At 26.7% G+C, this 15,098-nt stretch overlaps 1 protein-coding gene across 3 annotated transcripts in view; it reads right to left on the bottom strand.

Moving 5' to 3' along the window:
* Window positions 1–15,098, bottom strand: part of Myo81F (Myosin 81F) — a 260,504-nt gene that overhangs the window by 2,107 nt on the left and 243,299 nt on the right. For 2 of the 3 annotated variants that reach the window (XM_014428188.3, XM_024360177.2), the window contains exons 25-35: window positions 13,859–14,006; window positions 12,579–12,850; window positions 10,714–10,850; window positions 9,853–10,058; window positions 7,777–8,075; window positions 7,459–7,666; window positions 5,625–5,908; window positions 5,302–5,541; window positions 4,325–4,528; window positions 3,196–3,372; window positions 7–2,404 (exon numbers count right to left, since the gene is read on the bottom strand). In XM_014428188.3, the coding sequence (XP_014283674.1) occupies window positions 3,211–3,372; window positions 4,325–4,528; window positions 5,302–5,541; window positions 5,625–5,908; window positions 7,459–7,666; window positions 7,777–8,075; window positions 9,853–10,058; window positions 10,714–10,850; window positions 12,579–12,850; window positions 13,859–14,006 (2,160 nt within the window). In that variant the 3' untranslated portion in view covers window positions 7–2,404; window positions 3,196–3,210. Of the gene's footprint in view, window positions 1–6; window positions 2,405–3,195; window positions 3,373–4,324; window positions 4,529–5,301; window positions 5,542–5,624; window positions 5,909–7,458; window positions 7,667–7,776; window positions 8,076–9,852; window positions 10,059–10,713; window positions 10,851–12,578; window positions 12,851–13,858; window positions 14,007–15,098 lie in introns of those variants that run through there. The other variant, XR_010845149.1, reaches the window with a different exon arrangement.

The following is a 15,098-nucleotide window of genomic DNA, read 5'->3' as shown; positions in this document are numbered from 1 at the left end:
ATATATACCATGTTCGTGTTGCAATCAATACATGTTGAAGACATCACCAATAATTCAAAAATTAATTACATTTAAAACATGGTATTCAATAATCACTAAAGTTGAGAAGAACAGAAGAAAAAAAAATCATTTTTAACTAAATGCAAGAATATGTAACATGTCAATATTAAATGTAAGAAAGATACCAACAGAAAGGATTAAAATGCATTATATGAAAATTGTAATAAAAATCAATAAGTTTGAAGTAGTAAGATACAATTTATAATAGTGAAAATTATATCATTGACTAGTTCTTATTACTAAGACTATATATGTCTTTAAAAACATGAATTATTGTTCTAATTTTATTATTTGTTTAAAATTTAAAATGAATAATCATTCCTAAAATAATTAAATCTACATTGAAAAGTCTGGTCAATAGAATAAACAATTATTTCTTCTCATTATAGTAGTGTGCGTAATCAAAGTGAATTTATCAACTAGAAATAAAGTTTCACTGAAATCTGCGGTCACTATAGCATTGTGCATAACTTTTTTTCATGCATGGAATTCAATGGGATCATAAAAACTTAAGGAAACTAGGTAAAAATCTTTCATTTTTAAAGTAATGTGGTAAGCTACGAAATAACAAAATATATACAGGCTTACGTTCATTGATTCAAGTTTTGAATTTTTTTTTTTTGCCAAATTTAAAAATTTTAATGAAATAAATCAAATTTAGTAGAGTCATATAACCTTCAGAATCATTAATTTAGACTTGCATACAGCAATATTAAAACAATCAAAGATGAAACACTAAAATTTTATATCTTTAACATAAACATAAAAAATACAATTGAATGGAAGATACCGATGGAAGACAGAATTCTTATGAAGTTATAGAAGACCAGAAAGAAAAACGAGTAAATATTGATAATTTAATTTTCCATATTCACTATAAATTTTAAAACACTCTGTCTACATTTATGCACAATTTCTAGTGTTTATTTTGTTATAGTATGGGCATATAAATTATTTATTTCAGATTTTTTTTTAATTTAGTAATTAATAAATTGATGCATAAAATAAATGCTATGCAGTTTGACCATTGTTACCCATTACTTTACAAAGTGTATAAAAACAACCTTAAGCTATAACCAACATATTTCTTAAAAATATAATTTTCCAAACAGAAAACAAATTATCTAATAATACGAAATTATTCTCTGAAATTTTTAAAATACACCAAAATGTCAATAACACTGAAATACTTTTAAGACTAACAAAGAAGATTTAGGAAATTATTTGGTAGCTCAACAAATATAATATGTGAGTTATTTCAATAATCCTTGGTCTAAGTGAGACAAACTTGTCCATGTTAAATGTTAAAAGTTTATAAAATATTGGATTATGTTATACTTAATTTTTGAAATGTATTTACTTCTTTTTATCTTTCAAATAGCATTATTGTGAATTTAAAGTTAAACATTATATAAATATCAATATAAAAGTATTTATAATAGTGATGATAAATAACTATTACACAAAACTTAGGTGTTATATAATTAACTAGCAATGCACTTTAGTTCACATTAACAGAGCCATACAAGTATCAAAGCTATATAAAAATATACAATTTGGCTTTCCTTTCTAAAATATTCAAACTAAAAAAGAATGATACTTTAAACTACTAGTTAAAATATACAAAACAACACTCAAATCTTTATCACCCATATATTTTAACTGTCCGGGAAGAACAGAAAGGACAGGACTAGAAAATAAGTGTTTTGAACACCTTTTCAAAACAAATGAAAATATGGAAAGTAAGATTCTCAGTCTAAATAAAATTATTTTGTCAACAGGAGTTGTAAATGATTTTCCAACAATACAGAAAAACGAACATGGTCACACTTTCCATTTACTTATAAATTTTTTAATTAATTTATTATTTCATTAATTTGATAAGAAAGTAATAATGAAAATATCTATATTCTTTTCTTTTCTTCCCAGTAATGTATCTAAATAATACAATTTGAACAGAGGTAACTCAAAAACATTTATTAATTTAAATTAGTAAATTTGTGAAGACTACATCTTTTCAATATTCATTTTTTAAAATAATTTTGAATATTGAAAATGATAAAATTAAAATTATTATATTAAAATATAACAGTATAATACTATCTTCTTTTTAACTTCATACACACAACCTTAACTTTAAGTAGTCTTTTTTTTTTTTAAATTAATTATTTTAAAATGTTTACGAGGAATTGTAAATAAAACAAAAATTTACCTTTCGCAGTAATCCATTAAAAACAAATATACATAGTTATATACAACAACAATTCTTTTTTTCCTTCCTTAAAATAATTCAATACTTTACAGATACCATTTAAATGGTTGTTTTGTTTGCACCTCTTTTCATCTGCAAACAAAATTAAGAAAATTAATAATAATAATAATAATAATAATAATAATAATAAAAACATTTATGAAGTAAAAATAATTAGACAAATGTTCTAATCAATCATAATATTAAGGTATCAACACAAAGAAAATGTGTGTTCATATTTTTTAAAAATGATTCCACATTATCTGTAATGTTATAGACTTTCTTCTCTATTAAATATATTTCACTGTGAAAAGCAGAATCATACAAAAGAAAAATTAGTGTAATTGGTAAGTAATATATTCTCATTACAATATAAATATTTCATATGAAAAATAACAATGACAAAAAGAATAAGGATAGTTAGAAAAATAGAAATTATAAGAAGTATTGAGCAGCCATTTTGAGAAATTTCTAGCAACTTAAATAACTTCCAACTAAGTTTAAATGTAAAAAGTTGTTCAAATTGAAGATCAGAAATTAATAACGGAAAATAATGGCATTCCTATGTGAATAAAAGAATCAACCCAATCATACATATTTTGCATAATCTCAATATAAAATCACTAATATTAAGAGTAAAAGAGTTTAAAAATCTTCTTGAGTAGTAAGTGAGTTTAAATTTTGGTTTGAACCCCTTTTTATTACACTCAGCAAATACATATTAGATATATGTAAATGAATGAACTATCTGATTTTTAAATAGTGAACAGGCCGTCATACAAAAACTAAAGAACAAATTTGTATCTAAAGAAAATAATAATGAGAAATAAAAATAATTATTTTAAATTTCCAATAATATTGAATATGAAAGAGATAATACATACTCAAGGTAAATCAGGTTAGCTGAGGTGACCCTCAAGGACAGGAGCAGGTTTGTGAAGTATGCTGACTGGTCTGTTATTTTCAGTTTTTTTCTTACCATTAACATCTCTTCTTCTTACATCATGAGATGTTTGCAATACTTCTGTGTATTCTTTTATTAAAGTAGCTATTTGAAATGCCTGAAAATATAACAATAATAAGAATTACAAATACAAACTTTTTTTTTTTAATAAATGCTAAGAACTTAATTAATGAAATGTATGAAATGGTCTTTACCCAATGGGCCAGGGCTCAGGGCCCCATGATCAATAGGGCCCAAGTCCTGTAATGACCTCTTGTAAATTTTTTTTTTTAATTCATTTGGAAATTAATGTCACTTCATACCCATGGAAGCAAGTTCACAACATGAACATTATTAGGTTAACTTAAAAAATAGTTTATTAAAGGAGATGGAACAAGAAATTATAGTCAAATCTACTTAATAATTGAGGTTATTTACTAAACAAAAAAAAAATCAATTTATTTTGTTTAATAATAGGTTATTTCATATTTTTGGGGATTAATAATATTTAAAATAATCCTGGGGTATCACTATTTATCTGTATAGTTATTTAATTTTTTTTTTTTTTTTTAATTTTGTTGTGAGTAAACTATATAAATTTAATTTTGTTTGTGAAGATACTGTTTGCAGTAATCAGTTTCCCATATTATATACTGAAACTATGAGGAATAAATAAATACAATGTTTTATAGATATATAGAGGGCACAGCTAGTGTGTTAATCTTCTTTTTTTCGCTGAATAAGTTTTTTTAAAAGTTATTCAACATTTCATTTTGCATTATGTTTTCTTTTTGGTTACTGAATGTCAAAATGTTGTAAAACCATAATAAAGCAATATTTTATGCCTTAGTATTATTCAATTTATTTCCTTTTTTTATCATTGGTTATTTTCCAAACTACAGAAGATGTACAGAGCAGTAAATGTTTAATTTCAACCCCTATTCACTATTATACCCAAACGTTTTAATTTATTATTAAAAAGTAAAGTGATATGTTGAGTTTTAGTATAATTTATACAATATGCTATAATTAGATAACTTCAAATTTTGTTTAAAAATTTTTTTTCTCACCTGAGATGTTGTTAGTATGACTTTACTCTGCTTCTTATCACTACCAGTTATAATCATCAAACAATTAAGAGCTGGACTATAACTGAGAATACTTTCATATTCATAACTGCAAAGAGCATTTCGGGAACGATGTTCAAGTAAATGCAAGCCTATTTGATCAACAGCAAGCCACAATACTCTTGGCCAGTTTGATGTAAAAGATTGCTGTAATATACATAATAGACGATTGAAATAAACATTTATCTTTTAATATGTAAAAATAAAAAGTATATTATATACATACATACAATGGTTAAAATTATTTTTATTCTGGATAAAATTGAATATAAAATGAATTAAAAATTATAATTTTGATATTTTTCTTTAAGCCAATAAGATAAAATATTCAAATGAAATTATTTTATGAATGGAAAGTGAAATATGTTACTGTATCAACAATGTTAAGTAATAGATTTGATTTAACAGTGAATTGAAAGGGCAAAAATAAACCTAACTATCACAATGGAGAAAAAGAAGAAAACAAAATAATATTGTATACAAAGCCTTTGAGAAAAAGCCTAATTTAATTGTTTTTTCCTACTAAACTTCAATTTTCCTTGTTATATGAGAGTTTATAACATTCACAAATTTTCCATTTTCCATAAAGTTTGGCATAAATGAAAATCAATATAACTTGAAAATCGGAGTGAATATATTTGGTAATTTTATTAATTATTGGTACTATTTCTAGATACACGAGAAGAGAATGAAAAAAAAAAACAGAAAATATAATTATTTCTCTTTGAGCTATACCTTTACTCATCAACATAATGTAAACTTTAGTGTAAGGAAAATAACAATAAAATAAATAAATAACAGTCATTATGACAATGCTTAGTTATTCCCTCAGTGCCACAAAAGAAAGATGAGTCATTATCTTCTCAGGTAACAGAGAATATTATAGAAAATTAAATAGACAAAAACATAAATTCATTTACCATGACATCAAATATGGTAGCTCTATGTAGAGGCCAACTACGAATCAAATTAAGGAATGCTTTCTTTGCTTCTGGAGATGTCATACCTCGAAGACTCTGATGATGAATTGTTATTCCTTCATGAGGAACTATAGATACTAAACGAGAAGGAAGGCAATGGGATGCCGTAGATCTGTAATCCATGTCATTAGAAATACAATCACCTAATTCCACTTGGGCTTGAAGTGCAGCAAGCATCATCTAAACATAATCAGTTAAACAAGAAATATTATAAGAAAAAGAATGAATAAAAAAACAGAGAACATTAATTTTTATTAACTTACAGCTTCTTTTTCAGAAACAGGAAATCGATCAGCTCTCAAGCTATGTAAAACTTGATGATACAATAACTCTTTTTCAACTGGATCATCAAGATCCATATATTGATCAAGGAATAAATGTTTTTTGAATAAAAAGAAGTGATGTTGTTTTCTAGGCATTGTTTTTGGATTGGTGTTTTGGCTGTTAGCATTTCTATATCTTTCCCATTTAGACATTATGTCAGCAACTTTCTCTTCTGCTACTAGACTACGCTCTGAGTTTCCAAGAACCTCATAAATGGCATATCCTAAAAATGAAAAAATTAGAAATAGAATACTCTGACAAGATTTATAATATTGACATAAAAATAAATATTAATATCACTGGGGATTATCATTTAATTCCAACTATTGAAAGTTTTTAATATTTTCCTGTTAAAAGTTTATTTTTCAAAAATTTATAATCAACAAAAAATATTTTGCTGTAAATAGGATCATAAAAAAAACTAACCTGAGTAAAATTTATCAATCAATTGATTAATTTAATAATCTAATTATATTAAAATTATTTCTTTAAATATTTAAATTTCCTGGAAATGTATGTTTTAAATCTAATCTCAGTTTCATAGAGTGTAAGCAAAATCTAAAAAGATTTTATTAAAATTGTCAGAATAATATGTATTTGGCAGTTTTTAACATAAATATACATGAACTTGTATCAATGCTAGAGTATCTCTTTTTCAGCAAACAGTCTCATTGCTTCCTCTTTGATATTAGTTATTGTTTCAACAGTTATTTATCAACTTAATTTATAAAAATAATAATTAATGTGTAATATTTTTAACTTAGATAACACGGTTGTATTAATATTTTTACTACACACAAGCCAAATTTAAACAAATACAAAATAAAAAGTTTAATAGGAATATCAACATAGGTTAGTAAAGATGAGTCAAAGTGCAGAGAGAACTGTTTGTTAGGATAAAGCTAGAATATCAATCTAACCACATGGAAAATGTTGCTTAGCCTACATCTATGAATATTACAACTTTTTCTATATTTTTTCTTCAATATGGTATATTTTCAAGTCAGTAACAACAAATCATAAGATAACAGAAAAATAACTGATACTGAAAATAAATCTATACTTGTCAGAGAATTTTCCAAAACTGGTTAAATTGTACATGGACAAAGTCTTTCTATGCTGAATGTATTATAAAGAAATACCAAATCTAAATTATTTCAGCCGATAAGTGGATTATCTCAAATTAAAGCTTGGAATGACTAGTTTTCTGTAAAATTTATATTTTTTCAAAATTCATTTGGTTCTTTAACATTATTGAGACATGGTTGAGGTAAAGGTAAATTTATAGTTACCCAGATGGTCAGATATCCTTTAAATTTTTTTACAGAATGGTATCAAAGGAGTAAAACATTTTAATTCAGTTTTTAAAAATCAGGAGATTTGAAGAGAGGAGTCACTGAATCCAACTTAATTGAGCATCATAAATGTTGAAGAATTCAAATTAAATTCTGATTCAGCAACAATAGAATTCTTCGATTAGTAATTATTATATTTGAAATTTGTGATCACAAGTTTTTATTCACCATGAGGAATTTTCAATTTGTGACATTCAGCTTAAAGGGTTCAATACTTACTTTGTATATTTGGTTAGTGATCACCTTTCTAGTTACTAATAACTAGCTAAAAATACAATTCCCTACACACTGCCCAAAAACATCTGTTTTGATTCATCCATAATTTCAATTATAATCGATCAACCAGATAACATCGTTACAATATGTATAGAAAATTATATTTCATAACAAAATATAGATTAGCATATTTGGTGTTTACCCATAGCTGATTTTCTAAGACCTATTTTGTCTTTCACAAGTTCTATCACATCTTTTGCAGTTGCTGAAGGATGAAATTCTACAGCATGATATTGGCCATCCATAAAATGAAATTTTGCATAAATTGGTCTCCTGTTTATTGTACACATTATTTCTTCCCTTGAAGGAGGCCATTGTCTTCTACGTGTCCCTTGTGTTTTATAAAGGCACTGAAATAAAATATATATTGATTTAAATAATTAAATCATAATTGAAATACCAATATTAAGTAAATTTTATTTATGTTATTATATTATACTTTATTATATTAATTTCTAACCTTCTCTGCGAAACGAGCATATTTTCCTTCTTCTGTTATACAATCTCCAGAACAACGTTTTAAATGAGCTATTAAATACTTTCTAATAATTCTTTGAGGTGGTAAAACAACAGAACAAGCAAGTGAGAGTAAAGCCCAATGTCTTAAGTTTACTCTCGAGTTAGGATCAGGGTGTTCAGTAGTTTGTTTTATTAATTGTAAATACAGTTCACCTAATAATGTGTCCTTACGCATTGCTCTCTCCATGATATTTTGAATTAAGTTAATGTGCTCATCTTCAGCTTTTTTTACTGTTTCACCTAATAATAAAACCAAAATTTAGTTGTATTTTCACTGCACAGGTATTATGATAATATATATATATTTGAGTTTAATTTTATATTTCTGAACCTTATTTAAAATTCAGTCAGGCCCAAAAAATCTGTGAGATAAAGTACATAATTTTTTTTTCAGTTTGCAAGAGCAGGATTTACTGAAAAGGAATATATCTAATAGCTTCCTGATTCTCCACTCCTCACACTACGATAAGATAAAAATTTCCCCAAAGCATTGTTGACATTAGATTGTGACGTTATACATCGCTACAGGATGCTTTGTGCCCAATTGCATTACTATTTTTAATTTCCTAAATTTTAAATTTATTTTAATATTTTTATTTAAATATATTATTAACATACTCTGTTTCTGATCCTAATTCAATGATATTTATTATTATTTCCAATACAATCTGTGAGGTGAATTATATTCGATCATGTCTATAACATACTTTTTTATTTATTTATTTATATTATAATGTAAAAATGTTATTTTAAAATGTAGCTTTGACCATTTTAAAGAGTTCAGTTTGTTAATTTTTCCCTGAAGTATAAGCAGAAATTTAACTTTTAATTTCACAGATAAGTTGACCCCGAACATGTTATGATACGTATTCCATCCAACCAAGAGTAAATAATATAATTTATAAAATGATCTACCTATGATATTAAACTTTGAATTACTACTGATAGATATTTCACAATAAGTAATAAATTATGTATTATCTTTTATCCTAGGACAAGCTTAACTGAATTAATTGCATTTAGGAAATATAAAGTATATAGGTATATAAATACTATTATAGTACTGAATGAGAAGTTTTATTGCAGAGACCACGGTTTTCCATCTCTAAGGACTACAGAGCCCAGAAATGAAAAATAAATAGATGGGAAGTTTTATATAAATGTTTTGCTTCATATAGCTGTTTTATTGTAACAAGGGTATTTTTATATTTATATGTTCCAATGCCATACTTAAAGCAAAGTAGACATATTTTTAAAAATATGTAAAACTATATAAAATGAAGAATTATCCTATCTGTGATTTCTTTCTATGTAATACGTTAAAATAAGAAACTATATTAAATGATGGATATTTTTTATATCACCACAAATTGTTATGCATGTATCAGGGCATTTCAATAAAATCAAAGGGTAACTACTAATACATAATATTCCTACAGAACAGAGCCTATAACCACTATAATGACGAATGGAGAATCAGGGATCACTCAAAGTAATCTAAAAGTATCCATGGTACTGCACATAAAATTGAAACTTATATGCTACTGTGGGACATAAAACAATAAAAATTAAAAACTTAGTAGGGGTAAAAAAGAAGAATTACATGATTCCACCGAAGGGAAATACCAAGCATAGATATATTTGGTCCCAAAATAAAACGGTATCAAAACTAATAATTAATTTTCTTGAAATAAGCAACAACTAATTCTTTAATAATAAAATGTATTAGACCACTAAAATATTAATTTATACAACTATCTATAACTAAAAAGCACTACAAACATTGCCTTTCATGAAATGCAATATGTAAAGGAATGGTGAATGGAGTAAAATGCTGAAATTATATAGCATTATAGAGAAGCTATGATGCAAAAAGGTAAGAATTGAAAGTTTGTAAAATTATGTTACAATACTTTTTAAAAATCAATGATAGTTACCAAGAATTTAATTCTAAAAAAATAACTGTAGAATTTGGAAAAATCAGCAAAATGAAAATAGTGCTATCTTTAACACTTACCATTCTGTCCTAATCCAGCATAAGTTAAAATAATATGAAACATTTGCACAGCAACTTGATCATCAACTTCTTGAAGCTTAGTTATACTCTGTGTTAAACCTTGCTTACTAAATGACCAGAAAGTAGTATTATAGCCTTTGTAAGTTTCTCCATGATCAATATTTCCATGTTCAGCTCTTAACTTATCTAATCGATGTCTGCTCAGTCTGTATATTGATAAAATAGATTAAATACAATTATAAAAGTAATAAGTGCATTTTTACAATATTTCAATTTGCTTTCATAAAATAATTTAATTTTTACAACAAATTTGATTCATTATTCCAGTGTTAAAATACCCTCAATATTTTAACATAAGTATAATAATTTATAGCGTTAAAATGCTATACTTATTCAATAATATGATTTATCCAATGAGTTCAATTAAAATTAATGTTAATTAAGCCCTAGGATAAAGTCACTAGTATTAGACAGTGCACCAGTAAAGGAGTTAAAATTTAATTTCAAAGTTAAAATTGAAATTCAAATATTAAGGATTTCAGATGGTTTGGAATGCTCCTGTTGGAGCTCTGATGGCTACAACAGGTCAACAATAAAGACAAATAAATATTGCTATGGAACTTTCAGACCTACTTCTTGCACGGAGGGTTAAATTAATTAGCTCCCTCTGACATATTAGTTGATATGGGGAAGAATGAGTGTTAATAAAAAAACAAAAAGTCTCCCAGTGATAGATAAGTATAATATTATGATCAGTTATTCCATTGAAAATTGGTTAAAAAAATTATCTTGAATAGATTTTTTTCTCATATGTTCAGGAAGTAAAAATAACATTTTATTAAATTTAATTGAAAATATCACCTTCTTAATGTATTTCTTATGAATCCCCCTCCTGAATCTGGTGCTTTACGGAAAATATCACTGTCTACTAACACTCTTCGACAATTTACGAGATTTTGGTACAGCCTAATGCGATCTTCATTAGTAATAGCTTTCACCTGAAAAATTTAGGATTATTTAAAAAAAAATATGTAGAACTTTATTCATTATTTTATTACTATTGAATAAATTGGTAAACAACTAAAATTGAATTTACCATTGCATGAGCAAAAACTTAGATTTAGCATAAATGATGATCTCAAGGGAACCAACATGTTAACAGTCACAACGAGAATCTTAACAAGTGAAGTGACATATATAATGTTAACAAGCAAAATGTGGAATATATATTATATTATATATAAGTTTATGAGACATGCTCACAAAAACACACAATTTTGACTTCAATACTTTAAAGCCTACCAGTGCTGCTTCAAATTGGATAATACAGCTGATTACCCAACATACCTTGTGATGGAGGAAATAGTGAAGCACCTATTTTTGCTTGTATTCACATCACATAGGAAAGAGACAAATTGGAGTAATTGTGCAGAGTGAATATTACTCCAGATATTTGGTGAACCATGTGCTTTTCACTCTGAAGACCACTATACAGCGGTGAAGAAATTAGCAACAGCTGTTCAGAAGACGTTGAGAGCAAAGGAGAGGGCTAGGAAAGTTTATAAGAATCCTAGAACAAGAAGTAACAAAATGTCCAACAATTGTACCTGAGAAGAGAATCGTAAGGCGGCACACAGCCGTTTCCCCTCCTGAAGTAATGTATAACAGTGATCCTGTAGAGAGAAAAACTAGGTGTAGAGAGGTGGTTTTAGTGGGTAACAATCCCATACTATGGATAGGTACAAACTTATTCATGTCTTTTTGGAGATTTCATAAAAAAAAAAAAAAAAAAAATACTTCAGGGTCTAAACTGAATTATCATTTTAATGTATTATTCCTCTCATCCAAAACAATGGACTACATCATGCTGTTAGGGAATGGTCAAATAAACGGCTCTAGAAGTAAATCAGTCTAAAAACTATAAAATGACCAGAAAATGAGCTGAGAAGGGAGAGAAGGCAGAAATAATTCTATACTACTTCAGGAAAGTTAATGAGTTATCATCTGTTCAAGTTATCGAGTTAATGAGGTATCTAGTTTGGATACCTAGTTAACATCCAGAACAACTTTTCCAGTGAAATATGATGTCAGATAATAAAATCTAGGAAGTATTTCTTTTGTTGTTGACACTATTTTAAGAACTAACAAGAGCAACAAAACCCCTGACGTATAAGACCCTGGTTTGTCCAATACTGACATTGGCTCAGAAACCTGGGCTTTATTTAAGACTGATGAGATTGCCCTCTAAGTTAATGGCAGAAAAATCCTAAATAATATTTTAGAGAGAATAATAAAAGGAAATTAATGATGTGGACAGAAAAGGTTAACATGGAACGGGATGTCTCTGAATTTGTGTGGCTTAGCAGTTTCAGATGGCCTGATGGCTAGGTAGGATTAAGCAGGAAGCTATTCTCAAAAAGAATATAATTGAATGAATTCATTTAGTCAGAAAAATAATTAAGATTTAAGCTACAGTGCAATTATGGCTTGAAGCTAAAGGATGTCAGCATAGGACCAAATTCGAAGGATATATAATATTCACACATACAAGCATATACCCTTTTATTTTATCTAGTTATTAATGTTAAGCTTTTTAATTGAATCATAAAGAATGATAAGCATTTTATTTTATTCTTAAACAACTTCATAATAACCATGGATTCAATGAGGACGAGTGGCTAACTATCTTATGATATTATATTTTAATGTTATAGCATGTAACTTACAGGAACCTCATTATCTGTTATCCAATTGGAAAGGGTTGGGCAATAGCTGATAATTAAAGATCCAATTTCAGTTTTTTGTTGAGTTTCAAAAACCAAACATCTTTGAGCATTCTGGTCTCCATGTCGTATTAAATTAACTGTAATAAAACTATCACTTGGATCTAGAAAAATAGACTCAATCTCATGGTATCGAAATTCAAATAAGACAAATTTATCATCTGCTTTGATGAGCATTATTCCTTCACAATTAATGCCAAGTATGACTGAATTACCTGAAATTAAAAAAAATATATACTCTCATATCTAAACATAATTATTATGAATGACATAATTGACCATAGTAACAATCAAGGATATAACAGTGACAAATAAACAATTATAATTAAAACATGAAACACACTGTAGTGAAGACTTGTCAATAAATGCCAACATTTTCATCTACTTGGTAGGATTTTTTTAGGGCTACAAATAATTAATGAACATAGTATGAATTAAACAAATACTTAATGAAATATAAATAAAGTATGTAACAAGTAAAGTAAATAGTACATATATGTAAGTATTGGACTTGATTAAATCCTTCATACTTATCAGTACAGATATATTATTAAGAAAATTGAGGGCACAAATCTTGCAAAACTACATATAAGAAATAAAATCACACAAATGTAGAAATCATACTAAACTTAGTAGAGAAAAAAATGGAAAAATAAAGTATACACGTAGTGAAAAAAATTAAGATGAGGATGAAGGGTAATGTTGTACAGATGTGAATATAAATTGAACATTAACTATAGCATAAAACTAGCTGCATAAAAAAACTATATACTTTCACTATATTTCATCTTCTACTACTTTATTTAATAGTTGTATATTAGTCTTTCATACTCATATTGGATTTTCAGCCCTAAAGGACTACAAAGTGGACAAAACTTTGGGATTCATGAAATAATTCACATACACAGTTAGAATGATTTCAATCATCATATCGATGATAGGCAATGAAAACATCTAAACATAGTAATATAAAGTTTAGTTAGAAATAGGTTATTGTTTTATAGAAAGTTGTATGTATGGGGACATATAAAGTTGGAGAAAATTTAATGATTTTTAAGAATAATTTTAACTTTATTGAAGAACACTAACATGAAAATATTTTTGAAAAAAAAGGTATGTAAAATTACTATAAAAGTAAAATTGTCAGATGAAATACACAGCATAATTTTAATTAATACAACCGAGAAAAAATACTCTTTTAAAATAATATGTCATTTTCTTACCATAGGACCAATAACCTCTGTAAGTAACAGTAAACATAGTGGTTCCGTAGAGTGGGTATTGCATTACACATGAGAGGTACAAGACTTTAGCCATAATGTCAGTCTTTCCAGACCCATACTGCCTGTGAGCTTGGGCCAATATTGGAACCTGTAAAAAAAAGAAAAATAGATCCTACATTATTACTTAAATATATTCTTGCAATTAAAAAGTTATATTGTCTTAAAGTATTAAACAATAAAAAAATGGCAGTGTGAAATTAAATATACAATTTAAAGCAGCTTAAATATAACTTTAATTAAGTAATATTGTAATTTAAAGTATAAATCATTCAGTTTTGAGTCATGTCAATGAACTTTGTTTTACTGTTACTATAGTTTAAATGTAACTCGAAAACTGCAAATTATTTGTGTCATTCAAAGTCAGATATTTAGGTGATATTAAGGAAAATTATTAAAATTCATTTCTTATATAATTAAAAAAATAATTAATTATTAAAAATTAGTTTAGTTTAACATTTCTTCTTATTGTACAATTAATCAAGAAAAAGCAATTCATAAACTGCAATAGATTTCTCATCTCAAGCATGAATGAGGAGTTACTGGCATTAAACAGTATTATAATGAGGTGTAGATAGTTGACCATAGATTAATGATTGGACAAGTTTGTTGGGGGGTGAGGTCAGCAAAGAACAACATAAATAAACCTAACCATATTTATTTATTTTATGCCAACGTTTCGACCTGAGTTTCAGGTCTTCATCAGGGCTATAGAAGAAAAGAGATAACAACAACATTTAGAGAAACATACAATTGAGAAGGAATAGTATACAAACATATTTAGAATTATACAAAATATTGAATTGAATCATAAATGATAAAATAATTGATAATTGAATAGTAAAAAAAATTGTTTAATTGATTGATAATCGTGGAATTACATGGTACTCGATTGAAAACCGTGAAAGATGAAATATAATATCATGTAGGTAAGAAGCTATGTATAATATAAGATATGCAAGTAGTGTCTAAAAACTGAAAAAAATAAATAAATAAATTGAATCTACAAATTGAACACTATGACAGACAATGAAAAATAGTGAATGGCTTATATCTGAATTACAGTGTGAGTATTAACTTATATAGCTACACTAAAAATATAAATATATATGTGTGTATAAGTTACGGTCTGAGTCAGCTGTTATTTCGATGTCAGCTGACTGAGGGGATCAGCTGATCGAGG

The sequence above is a fragment of the Halyomorpha halys genome, unplaced genomic scaffold (assembly GCF_000696795.3).
Source record: "Halyomorpha halys isolate HHAL.00 unplaced genomic scaffold, Hhal_1.1 Scaffold700.1, whole genome shotgun sequence".
Lineage (NCBI taxonomy): Eukaryota > Metazoa > Arthropoda > Insecta > Hemiptera > Pentatomidae > Halyomorpha > Halyomorpha halys.
Note: the sequence above shows the minus strand (reverse complement) of the source record. Positions and strands in the feature narration are given on the sequence as shown.